Below are 13,669 nucleotides of genomic sequence, written 5' to 3'. Positions count from 1 at the left end.
TTTACTGCGCAGGAACACACACACACACACACACACACACACACACACACACACACACACACACACACACACACACACACACACACACACACACACACACACACACACACACACACACACACACACACACACACACACACACACACACACACACACACACACACACACACACACACCTCTTTGAGCTGTATAGTAATTTAGCTGCTGGCATTCAAGATAAAGATTGAGTCATGTTCGCTGCCTCGAGTCAGCCAATCAGCCGGTGGAAAGGTGTTTGGTAGATAGGTTTTTTGCCATATCTTGTTTCCACACCTCCCCCCTCTCACTTCACATGGGCAATATGGCCAATCCTGCTTTAATTCCTTGAAGTGCGTCTGGCTGCCGTTTGTTTGGCATCACAACAAACTGATGTAGTCTGTCAGTGCTACAAACAGTGACTAGCACGCTGTCAATATGCTCTAATTGCATGTTATCTTGCAACGGTACCTTTCATGGCCGTATCTTGGCTTGTTGAGTGGACACCGTGTTATGAATGCAGATTTATGACTACAGCTTCTGTACCGTTTGGATAATCACTGACTGACTATACAAATGGAAAAAATGATTTATTTTGTTGTGAGCAGAGGGATTTTTTTTATTTTATGTTTACATAAAAGGACGTAACTTGTGTCAACAGGACTACAAAAGCCACTGAGAGATTAGTGAGGGACCCCTGTCTGTAATATTTCTATTCAGCAATGTAATGATATGACAAGAAGATCAATACTTATTTCATGTCTGTGATGTCAGCAGGAGATTTTCCCAGTTTAAAATAAATAAATAATCATTCATTCCTAAACATCTACGTTCTCTATTTTCTTTCTATTTAAGGGGAACTCCCTCGATTTTAAGTCCACCTGTCTTGGGCGAAAGTTGTATGATGAGTCCGTTTTGAGGCTGAAAACTACCAGTTTGAAAAAGATCTGGAGGTGTGGGCTGCAGTGAGGAAGAAATACGTTTAATCAGAGCTCTATAGCTGACTCTGGCTCTCATCATATTTGTTATGTGTGGACGTTTTGTTTGTTTGTATTCTCATTTTAAGTCTGAGACAAATAACGTCTACAGAATATATTAATAAAAGGAGTAGTACCATCAATAATATCAAAACAGAACTCACATTCATCCACAAACTCTTATTTCTTCAGATCAAACTATAGTGAATAACCATCAGCATTTTCTAAATCCCGAAACACCTCTGCTTTCCTTCACAACAAGAAGTACCTAAAGCTAAAAGTTTGTCGTACTGTAAGACTGAGAGAAGTCAGTAACAGCAACAGGACTTCCCTATGTCACTAAGGACGGCTAACAATCAGTCAAATGCTGCAGATAATGAGCTACATCTCGACAGGGTTTTGGAAAAGGAGCCGAACTGTACCATATTGTCATGGCAGCCGAGTTAATAAAGATACAATTAGGAAGCCAGACCACCAGAGATAAACTCTACACTACTTCATGTCTACACACCTTCTTTCCCTCCTCTGTCTTCAGTCAGTTCCCATTTCCACAGTAAACAGTTCCCTCTTAGAAAATGACTCTTTGGTAGACTGTGATGCCGTGTATATGTGTAACGCTATCATTGTAAAAGGGAGAATGCGATTAACAATGGTTAACACTCTGCATGATATATAACGATGTGTATAAAGTTGATACATTATATAATAAACAAAAAAAGCATTGTTTAGATGCTGCTATTTAGATTCATATTCATATATTTGCGTAAAAACACAAAATTGAGATTTAAAGAAACTCCAGCACAATAGGATAATTGTGTGATAAGCTTTAGATCACATTACGTCCTTATAGTAACCATTCATAGTTTGCCTGTTGGGTGCACTGTAATTAAAATGCAATTTGAATTTTTCAAAAGGCTCCAACTCTCAGAGGCACAAGATTTGGTAAACATCCAGCTCCTGGTACAAAAGAGTCTGACAGCAAAGCAATTCATCAGTAATGGCCCCAAGAAGCCAGTGCATTTACAAAAGCAGAAAAATGCCAGCCATTAGAAGAGTGAACATTAAATTAATACAGTTTTAAGAGCTTCAAAATCTGATTAAATAATGATCATGCACTTTTACAGCAGTGAGGACTTTGGCTCAACCTTAAACTTGAAATGCCGGCAGGATATTAGCTAAATAATATTTGCTATGCATGACTGTGAATACAGTTGAGTTACAATCAATCAATCAATCAATCAATGTTTATTTATATAGCCCAATATCACAAATGTTACATTTGTCTCAGTGGACTTCACAGTTTGTACAGAATATCAGTATGACAATACGACACCCTCTGTCCTTAGACCCTCACATCGTACAAGGAAAAACTTCCAGAGAAAACCCACAGTTTAAAGGGGAACATGGGAGAAACCTCAGGGAGAGCAACAGAGGAGGGATCCCTCTCCCAGGACGGACAGACGTGCAATAGATGCCGTGTGTAAATTGAAAAGATAATACATTTGCAACATAGGTAGTCCAAATGTTTGGAAATGCATGTGTGTATAATAAGAAGATGAATCCACGAGGATATCCATCCAGGACTTATGATCCAGGACCACAGCCACGACTGAAGATCCAGGGCTCGCAATCCAGGGCACAGGACCGCAGGATCATCCATGACTCCGGATCCCGGCGTATATAGACACCAAAAAGAAAGAAATTTGGGGAAGCTGGGTTAATCGGAACATGAGAGTACACAGGTATAGACAGAGAGAAGGAAGAAGTAAGATGTCCCCCGACAAACTAAGCCTATATCAGCAAAACTAGGGACTCAATCTAATCAGCCCTAACTATAAGCTTTATCAAAAAGGAAGGTCTTAAGCGCACTCTTAAAAACGGATAGGTTGTCTGCCGCCCGAACACAAACTGGAAGCTGATTCCACAAAAGTGGAGCTTGATAAGAAAAGGCTCTGGTTCCCATTGTACTTTTAGAGACTCTAGGAACAACCAACAACCCTGCATTCTTGGAACGCAATGCCCTAGTAGGACAATAGGGTATAATGAGTTCTTTAAGGTAAGATGGCGCCTGCCCATTAAGGGCTTTGTAGGCGAGAAGAAGAATTTTAAATTCTATCCTGTGTTCTATAGGGAGCCAGTGTAAGGCAGCCAGAACAGGAGTCCAAAGCAGTGATGCAGAAACGTACACATTGAAAAAGGTGAAAAACTAGTTATGTGGCAAAAGATGTGTTTACACATGACAGGGATGAAAACATAAATAGGACAAAATCAAGCATTACTGATCCAAAACAGGTAATATCAGGTTGCATGGCAACTAGCAGTATCTTGTTTTGTTTTTTTTGTTCAGTAAAATGTGTATTTTTATGCTCTGTTTTGATGTTTTTCCCTCTTTACCTATTATCTCTGTACATGTCGGCTCTTTGTTAGGACTTGTGACATGATTATGCAGCTATTGTGGCTAAGATCTTCTTGATAGAAAGTGTTTTTAAGATGATTCAAGTTAAACTTGGATCAAATTAAAAAAGACATAAAAAACAACACTGCTCATCCTCGGCAATTATACCCTTCTTGGTTGGATTTAACACTGCTGTTTCTCCCCCCCCCAAATGTGCCTGTTTTTGACATATGCCCTTGTTCAAACACACAATGTGTTGTCCTCCTGTTGATGTTTGATCTTGCGCTGAGTAAGTCATGGTCTATGTGTGGATTTTCTCACCGCTTTTGTAGCAGAAAATCGCCTCTAATTGGTATTTAACTTGTAACTTGACCATCTTTGTCGCAGTGTTTGTAACTGTGATTAAATGACTTCAAAGTTAAAGACCATCGAGGCCTTCCAGGAGGCCTTTTTCTGAACCAGACATTTGACAAATCATTATTGAAACTCTGTTCAGTGAAAGTGTGATCACAATGTGATGAGCTTTAATGGATGTTGCATTTGTCAGTTTAAATCTCCTAATTTGCAACGTATAAAACTTGAATCCAGCAAGTCAGTGGTAACAGTTTGTTTAAATGCTTTGCTTGTTACTGTGCTTTAGCTGAGCTTTTACAGCTTGCAACTTTTGGCTTTGGATTTCTGGACCAGAGGATAAAATCGCTGCTGTTAGAGGAGACACTAACATTAGTTTCCAAGACAAACATAAGATGTGGCAAACCCCTACAAATCCAAGTTATAGGGTTAGTTAGCTATTGCCGTAACAAATGTTATATCTCACGTCCCTGCTGTTTACGTGAACACACATAGATGAATTGATATCTTCTTTAGATACACTCCATACACTTTCCATACGATGCCACTCCTGACCTCAAACAGTTTTTCAAAGGGAATCTGAAACTCATTGCATCTCTTTCCTCCCCATGTTTGTTAAATGTGTTGTCTGTTAAACTAACATTGTTGAACATATTCTTTGCCACATAATACGCCTCATCTAGCAGGCTTTCAGCGGCCATTAGGACAACAGAGGCAGCGCTCAGGAGGCCTGTCCCTTGAACACGCATCCTTTGTTTATGATCTCTGCAACCCTCGTCTTCCTGCTCTCTCCTTTCATCTCCTCTTCCCCATTCTTTATTCTGCTCTCTACCCTGATTCCCATTTTCTCCCTTTTTCCTTCAATTATCCATGCCCCCCCCCCACTCCCCTTTAATGCTCCTTTACACCCAATCTTCCCATCCTTTTCTTCTTTATCCTCTCTCCATTTCTTGTTTTGTATGCAAGCCCCAAGGGAGAGAAATGGCTGAAAAGCACTCTCTCTGCACCACTGTCACAAAAGACTGGTGAGTCATCGCCACTTATGTTCTTGTCTCCCTCCTCCCACAAAAAACACACACATATACAGGAAAAACACTCAAATGGCTCCTTACCTGCCGTGCACTTACGGGAAGATACGTATGGACACACACACACACATTAGTGATTGTGTTGGCACACAACTCAAACACCATTAAGGGACATACAAGCACATACACACACACACACACGCACGCATCACACACACACACACACACACACACAAACACATTAGTGATTGTGTTGGCACTCAACTCAAACACCATTAAGGGACATATAAGCACATACACACACGCACGCACGCACGCACGCACGCACGCACGCACGCACGCACGCACGCACGCACCACACACACACACACACACACACACACACACACACACACACACACACACACACACACACACACACACACACACACACACACACACACACACACACACACACACACACACACACACACACACACACACACACACACACACACACACACACACACACACACACACACACACACACACACACACATTCCACAGCTCTTCAAAAAGACTCTGAAATTAAAACCCAAGTCACATAATTGAGTTGATGATTGTGGTTGAAAATGGCCTCCATTCATGTGTGCTGCGTGTCATATCTTACAGGATTATGAGGAGTTGTCATGATTGGAAACTCATGTCAATTGAAGTTCACACTCAGGAATAGAGAGCAAATGAGACAGCTGCACAAGCAAAAGTACCCCGCTCCTGGACTATAGGATAGACAAAAACAAATAACTGGCTGAAAAATGGACATAAGTGAGGGGGAAAAAAGAGAAAGGCAGAAATTCCCTGGGGAATGTGGCTTTTGTCCATTTACCGTTTGTGAGCCACAAAGAAAATGCTCTTCCTCCATCTGCTGGAGGAATGAGTCACGTACAATGCAGTCATGTTGCTGTGATGTGCACAAGATGGCAGTCCTGAATGAACACAATGTACAGACACATGCTGAGGTGCAGCTAAAGATAATAATACTTAGAGAATAATATGTTTTTGTTATATTGTCAGACCTTACAAGGTGTTAAGGGTTAAATCAATCTGTCAATGTGTTTGAGTGTGTGTGTGTGTGTGTGTGTGTGTGTGTGTGTGTGTGTGTGTGTGTGTGTGTGTGTGTGTGTGTGTGTGTGTGTGTGTAGTTATCCGATCCTTCACCTATACTCCCCTATAGGTATAAGTTCTGATAAAATGTTTTTAAAAAACTACAAGTAAAATTGAGAAGTACTATGAGTAAAGTGTACTTTAAGAATCAAAGGGTAAAGTACACATTTGACAGAATGGTCTATTTCAAAGTTGCTTTTTGTAGCCGGTCACATGTGGGGTCTTTTCATCCAATTTATCATTGGAATCATAAAAGCGTATCTACTTGTATTTATCATAAGAAGTAGATAAACTGTAACTAGCAGCTTAATCCCGCAGAAACATGTGGTAAAGTAAAAAGTTGGCTATAATATATTTCCCTCTGCACTCGGTCTGTTTCGCAAACAGCCCCATAAACTCCCCATATTTTGGTTGTATATGTTTTACCACCTACAGGTCTATAGCTTAGAGAACATATAATATAAATCCGAGACAAAACTGACAGAAGGGTAAAATTCTGAAAATATATAACTATTACAACTCCTTCTGCTACTTCAGCACCACGGACAGCGCCATGGATTTATCAATACACAGCTAGGTAGATAGGCTACTGATATTTAAGAGCTTAGTCAGGGGCATAGATTGTAACATGCACAATCATCAGTCAGATAAAAGATCAATGACCCAGGCAGAGTAGTTTAACAACCCCACAGCGCCACCTCTGCTTCCCCTGGATTGGGACCGGGTTGTAAACAAGGAACATGTATTATGCTTAGAAGGGGGATGGCATTCCCCCTCAATGAGCCCATTGCGAAATACAAATCCACACATTTGTAAATAAGTCCGTAATCATTATCAATTTACTAAAGCCCACCTCATCTTTATAATGCTTGTTTCATTATTGAGTCCCAAAATGTCTACTTTTACATTAGACAAATAAAAGCAGAAATGGGGAACGTTTGGGGTTTTAGCTTAAAAACTGACAAACAAAAACCTATATTTCACAGTGATGTTGTCAATCAGGTTTTTATAACAGTTGTACATTGCGGAATGAGAAAAAGATCTCTTCTAGGCTTTGAGCCTGTGTTTTGTGTTTGTCCTAGCAGGCCTGCTTGTGTCGTAAACAGACTCCACCGCAGAGACCTCTGAGTCCTCTCCTGATTAGGCTTTACAGAAACCTGGTTGTGAGCTATTCAGACACATGAAATATTAAAAGCCTGGAGTTTCCGTTTCACACACAAAGTGGGAGGGGAGACGGCTGAGAGGCAAACAGACGGGAGGACTGACAGGCGCAGAGGAAGAGAGGGACATTTCAGAGAACAGTAGGATTAAGATAAAATAACACATAAGGCTCCCAGGGAGGGACATGAGCAGGGATGGAGGGAGAGAGGGAGGAACAGGGAGAGAGAACCCGAAGGTAAGGCGGAGAGGATGTGAATGTTTATGCCTGATCAGGTGCTCGCCTTCAAGTGTAACACTAGAGGCCTTACCGGTGTAATCAGCTGAAGATTGATTGGCTGATAACCTTTCGAGTGAGGCTGTTAGGAGGGCATGTTTTTAATTCTGCTACTTCTCTCTCAAACCTCAGTGAGACGTCTTCCACCCAGGCTGACGAGCCGACTCAGAGCTGCAGTAAGGAGAGCCATGAGCCACAAAACTTCCAGGAACCAGAGCAGGAGGAGCAGGAGGAGGTCGTCAGTGGAGCCTGTGATGGAGAGGAAGAGCATGTTCAGGTCAGATTCTGTATATTTACAGCCTCATTATCAGCATTAAAGAGTGTTATGTTGTTTTTTGTGCATGTAAACGGTCTGCAAAGGCTTAAATCCACAAGTTCCCTACAGAGGGAGTTTCTATTCCCCCCCCCCTCCTGAAACCCCTCCATTCGACTGCTTTGTTTACTTCCGTAACATAATGACATAACTATGCAACAGTCACACTTTTATTGGCTAGCGTTACAACACATTGCACGTGATAGGCTGAGGGGTGGGACATATCTAAGCGGTTGACCAATCACAACAGAGCCTGCCAGCTAACCAATCAGAGCAGACTGGGCTCTGGTTTCAGACAGAGGGTGAAAGGAGGTGCTGCAGCACAGGCAGCATTAGAAAAATAAAGCACAAGATTTAGCGACACACGTTTCTGCTCCCTTGTGATTGATATAGGTCGAGGAGGATCTGTGTATCAGTGAAGCAGAGACCTCACCACCGGAGACTCTCATATCCACACACACACAGGACGATGCCGACTGCCTCCCATTATCCCCCCTGCCAACAGAGGAAGAGTTGAGCCCCCCTTCAGTGTCATCTCATCCCTCTGACACACAGAGTATGTGACACACACACACACACACACACACACAGACACACACACACACACACACACACACACACACACACACACACACACACACACACACACACACACACACACACACACACACACACACACACACACACACACACACACACACACACACACACACACACACACACACACACACACACACACACACACACACACACACACACACACACACACACACACACACACACACACACTAACCAGCATGTGCTCATGTTAGGCTGTACTGTGTGTCTGTGTCCTCGCAGATCGCCTGTCTGAACCCTGCTGGTATTGCCTGAGGTCTCTCGACTCAGAGGGTCGGCCTGAAACTCCTGAACAGGTTTCAACACTTCTGTCTAAACACATTATGTCACTGAGACATGGCTGATCAGATACATTGTGAAGTGTGAAAAGCTCTTTCTCTGCATAGATGTGTAAAATGCAAAGTTAATTCACTTCTTGTACAATCAGAAGTAGCATCGATGCAAATGCAAAAATGTTACAATTTTAAGGACATATTGCAAATTTGCAAAACCCACAAAAAGGAGTATCCATCTCTTCTTCGTGGAGATAAAGGGATGTTTCTGTGACCTTGTGGGTTCAGATGACATTCATTCATATAGTGTAAAGTCATAGTAACAAAATAAATAGGGCCGGCATTTGCATTAGGTACATTTTAAAGTCAATGCGTTTGGATATAAAGAGTAAAGGTCAAGTGAGAAAAATACAACACTAAACTGAGCTTTAATAATTGATGAGCCATCATATTTTTGATATATATGATAATATGATTCTGGGCGATTCTGCACAATAGGTGCTTTTAATTTTGTTACTTTAACTTTTGTACCTTACATAACTAAGATTTTAAATTCAGGGCTATTACTTGTCAGAAAGTATTTCTACACTGTAGTAATTCTAAGTACAACAAGTGAGTACTACTTCCACTCCTGCGCCTTTTGTGCTTTGTTACAGGAGGACTCGAATTCTCTGTCCTCGTCGCCCTCTAGTGGCCAAAGAGTGAGCTACCAGACTGACCCTCGACCTCACTTTGGGGTCGCGTGTTCCTCACACTCAACGTGTAGCCCTCTGTGGGGCAGTGAAGGGCCCTGCTGGGGGCAGAGGAACCAGGAAGTGCCCGGTGAAACACAAACCTGCCCTCACTGCCATCTGGCGCTAACCCCTGACACACTGCTTTGGCATGAGGTTGGCCCCGACACACAAAGACATAAATAGAGACCCACAAGCTAACACTCTACACTAAACATACCAAAGCTTATTATCACTGTGTTTACCAGGAAGCCTCTGAATGTTGTTCTTTCTCTTTTTGCACAGGCTAAGTGTCTACTGTTTGAAGGGCAGAAGAACTCAAAGAACTAATGGATTCATTCCCAGATAAATTAAATGTAATGCATCTATATACTTTTAATATATTCTGTATTAATGTTCTCAGGAAATACTTTACATCTAAATGTAATGTGCAATATCGGTTTCTGCTTACATCTAAGTTTAGACTGTCTCTTATTTCATTTTGAGTTGATTTTCTGTAAAATATTTAATGTGTTAACACAAATAAAATTCATGTGTACAAAATCAGTATGTCTTTTTAAATATGAAATTCAGTGCTCAAGGTCAGAAATGCAGCAATAGTAGCTGGTAATCCAATAATACATGTTTAAAATTGCAGCAGTACATTATAATACATTATTAAGTGTTGATTTATCTCAACAATGATACTCTTCAATAGGATGAAAACAAGATTAAAAACATTCTTCTTAGTGTTTTCCAAGGATTCCTACTCCCCATCTCCCCTTTTGTCCGTTGCCTTCCATTTTTTGTATTTTGTTTAATTGTTCTCAGGCCTAAACATCTCAGTGTTTATCTTAAAAAAGGATGATAACTAACATTTTAAAATATTCTTCTCCCATAGTGATATTCTATTTATCATTGTTGTCAAAGATGTTTTTTTTTTGTATTTGTTTGAATGTTTTTCGGGCATAAACATTCCGCGGTAGCTTCTCTAACTGCTTTAGCAGTTTCAACCACCTCCCTGTCTCCCATTTTGTTCACCGAGTACAGGTAATGTTGTTTCACATTTTCAGATTTGTCTTATGAATGCCTTAATAAATCTAACACTAAACCATGCTTTCTTAGGAAACATTCTGCAGCGGCAGGATTAAAAAAACATACCAAATATGAATGAGGAGTTAATGCAAATAGGTGAAGATGAGGACAGTGGAGAAAAGATGGAAGTTCTCAGTGATGCAGGGTGTTGCTCAGAGAGTTGGGCAATACTTCCTGTTTTGTGCTTGACGCACGTGTTTAAGTTTCTTGATGAAGGGGATCGCAGGAGTTCAGACCTGGTTTGTCAGCGCTGGCACAACACCATGCACTCTCCCTCCCTCTGGCGCTCACACACCTTCCACCTCAATGTCCGGCCGTCCAAGTACAGGCAGTCTGAATTCCACTCTTCTGTGGCCTATGTCCAGTCTCGAGGAGTCTACCTGGAGAGGTTGGCCGTGTTGGTAAATCCTCCATCCACTTACTCGATAGCCTGGAGACTGTTGAGAACAATCAAGACAGTATTTGATGAGCTTACCAGGTAAAGGAGTGTGTGTTCTTAAAGCCCCTCTTAACCCCAATAAATCCCACATCAGACTGTAACTGACGACTCTCCAAACCAAACATTATTTTGTCTCCACAGAGTACGGGCGTCACTGAAGTCTATCAGCCTCTCAAATCTGGAGTTAGACCGGCCCTGCTGGACTTCTGGACTCAGAAATTCTTTTGTTATCTTCCTGGTTTCCTTCCTCCGCACACAAGGCTCAAAGCTTGACTCCGTTTGTCTGAATGGGATGAAAATCGGCATGATTCAGGTGACTACAACACCAAAGATGATGTTTGAGTAGGTATGTCACTGCTACGGGTGCTGAGTTTCACTAGCAGAGTGCTCATTAAAAAGTTATTTTTTCTGATTCCTGATCCTTTAACCTCTAGGGTCTGGAGATGCTTTCCACCCTGGCACAGTCTCAGAAGCGCACCAACCATCGCTACTACATCTCTACTTTGGACTTGAAGGGTTTCTTTTCTGGAGAAGTTCCAGTCTACCGCAACTCCAACATGCCCCGCACTCTGGGCTTCATGAAAGGCCTCACCCACCTGAGCCTGAGCTACTCCTGTCTGTCAGATGAGCTTCTAAAGGCATTGCAGCCCAGAGGGCGAGGGTGGAGAGATTTCATCCACTTGAAAACACTTTCACTGTGGTGTTCTTTGAATGTGCCCCATGGACAGGTAATTATGAACATAATAGATTAACATTACATGATGACAGCCATTGGTTCTGTAAACTATTCCCAACACATGTAAATGCTTACATAGACGGCAAAAGGGTAGATGGTTCTGAAGGCTTTATTTTAAAAAAAATGATAGGCTTCATCTTCAGGGAGCTGAGTTTAAGGACACACAAGAAAGTATTTATCTTGGCAACACAAAAATGTAGGTGCTTTGAGATTTGTGTTGTGTTCTGTCTAGGTGATTTGCGGTCACTCATGGGAATCTCTGGCATCGTGCTGCCCGGGCCTGAAAGTCAAGATTGCAGTCGACCAAATCCTCAACACTGACCGACTTGCAAGGATCCTAATGCCTGAGATCCCCCTTGTTGATTTTAGCATGACAACGTTCTACTCTCCCAACGAAGAATGGAGCCCCAGGCCTCTCTTCTATGCCATGCTGCCTCAGTTCAGGCTCACTCTGAAGGTAAGGGTACGAAGCAGTTTAGAGAGATTGTGGTAAACTAACGTTCCCAGAAAACATACTGTGTGATAGTTCAGGAAATGTTTAGAGGGATTTGTTAATGCTTTAAAAAAAAAAAATCTTTCGCAATAAAAATATCATGTGGATGTGAGTACGAGGCCACACGGGAACGACCCATGTAGATGTAGAAAATCCTATCTTACTGGCAGGTACAGGGACACATTAGTGGTTAAGGTTTCAGGCTTCAGTGACCAGCAAACATTCAAAGCTACATGGCATCTTTGACTTGGTGGTAAAAGTGGAAAACGGCTGGTTAAATGCTCCAGGGCTGATGAGGTAAATGGAAAACGGGTTGCTGGGGAAGGTCAGGCGAGCATGACTGGTTAAAAAGTCTGAGGGCATCTGGTGGACATGCAGAGAATAGCAGGCTATGAAGGGGTTCCTGGAAATGAGACATCATTGTGTTGTTGGTCATTTTTATATTGCCTGTCTGCAGTTTCTGACCCTGCACCTGAGTAACTGCAGTGAACTATTGGACGACGAGCTGCTGAAGCTGGTCAGACGTTGTGATCGTCTGGAGCAGCTGAGAGTCTGGGCTTTCCTGGAAATCAGAACTGTGCAGAGACTGCTGAGAATCAGGCTGGCACAAAGGAGCTTACTCAACACGATCAGGGTGAGAAAAAAGATGCCTGAATCTTCACACATACCAGGATCTGGATACTAATGCTCTTGTTGATCATGTTTTCCAGGTGAGTGTCTACTCAGTAGAAGAGGATCACGAAGAGCAGAAAGAGCAGCTGGAGAAATTATTGTCTACATACCGAGATCTCCCTCCTGAACTGGAATTTTTTGCTACAGTCTACCCCTATGTGTAATCGCAGGTGCATGTAGACATGTTGTAGAACATCAAGTTCATCTATTTAAAAAAATAAAATTATATACACACAAACTTGAACAACAATTGGTGATTGTAGTTTGGGGTTTTGACACTGACTAGCTCTCCCTGTGTCAGTCTATATTTTTTCAGTGGGGGTTGTGGGTGGAAACACTGACCTAGTTTCGTGTAAAGGGTGATCGGGGGAGGCAGGGTGTGTGTGTGCTTTGGCATGGCTAGAGCACTATTTTAGGAAACATGGATCAAGCAATATACCAAACTATTGTTTATTTGTACTTTACTATTGTTTGTTTTTCATCTTGTACATCCAACTTCTTCCTATTACAATATAGTCTGTCTTTGAATTGAAATCTTTGCATCTGATACCTCAGATTTTTCTATTACAACATACTGTTAATACACGATAACTCTGAATACATGACTTTCACTGTAATTATACTTGACCTTGAAAGTTGTATTGACAAATACTAAACATATTCACATTGTGTTCATAAACGTGTCATATGGTTTGGTTTTAGTTGATTCTCTTCAATCATATTGTTGTAAATATATTACAATTAGATTATTCTGTATTTTTTACATCCACTGCTTTATATTTTGGTGTGTTTAATAATGTGAAAAAGGTTATAACAGCCTTTTATAGACTTATATAAGTGCACAAAATAGAAGGCACTGTGAAAATATACAAATTATTATATCCTTACTTCAAGTAAAAGTATAGGCCTACAGATATTGTTAAATGATGGTAGATTATTATCATAGTAGTTGACAGTGACAGACTACAAAATGACAT

At 41.5% G+C, this 13,669-nt stretch overlaps 2 protein-coding genes across 2 annotated transcripts; both read left to right on the top strand.

The window, feature by feature from the left end:
• Positions 1-7,254: 7,254 nt before the first annotated feature.
• Positions 7,255-10,509, top strand: LOC307018439 (uncharacterized protein; the record flags this gene model as incomplete). The annotated part of the gene is made up of 6 exons (XM_079648674.1): positions 7,255-7,305; positions 7,370-7,621; positions 8,051-8,213; positions 8,498-8,571; positions 9,204-9,434; positions 9,564-10,509. 6 exons carry the CDS (start codon positions 7,255-7,257, stop codon positions 9,606-9,608), a joined length of 816 nt encoding a protein of 271 aa, XP_079504800.1. The 3' UTR covers positions 9,609-10,509.
• A 582-nt stretch (positions 10,510-11,091) lies between these two features.
• LOC307018438 (F-box only protein 39-like) lies at positions 11,092-13,358 on the top strand. The gene is made up of 4 exons (XM_079648673.1): positions 11,092-11,519; positions 11,760-11,984; positions 12,406-12,654; positions 12,731-13,358. The coding sequence occupies exons 1-4, from the start codon at positions 11,235-11,237 to the stop codon at positions 12,854-12,856; spliced, it is 885 nt and encodes a 294-aa protein (XP_079504799.1). The 5' UTR covers positions 11,092-11,234; the 3' UTR covers positions 12,857-13,358.
• Positions 13,359-13,669: the final 311 nt, after the last annotated feature.

The sequence above is a fragment of the Notothenia rossii genome (genome assembly GCF_949606895.1).
Source record: "Notothenia rossii genome assembly, chromosome: 9".
Classification (NCBI taxonomy): Eukaryota; Metazoa; Chordata; class Actinopteri; order Perciformes; family Nototheniidae; genus Notothenia; species Notothenia rossii.
Note: the sequence above shows the minus strand (reverse complement) of the source record. Positions and strands in the feature narration are given on the sequence as shown.

Bases quoted from the DNA above. Each gene is read 5' to 3' on its own strand.
- LOC307018438 (XM_079648673.1), top strand. From the start codon at position 11,235: ATGCTTTCCACCCTGGCACAGTCTCAGAAGCGCACCAACCATCGCTAC. The intron at 11,520-11,759 runs GTAATTATGAAC...TGTTCTGTCTAG, and splicing joins TGAATGTGCCCCATGGACAG to GTGATTTGCGGTCACTCATG. The intron at 12,655-12,730 runs GTGAGAAAAAAG...CATGTTTTCCAG, and splicing joins GCTTACTCAACACGATCAGG to GTGAGTGTCTACTCAGTAGA.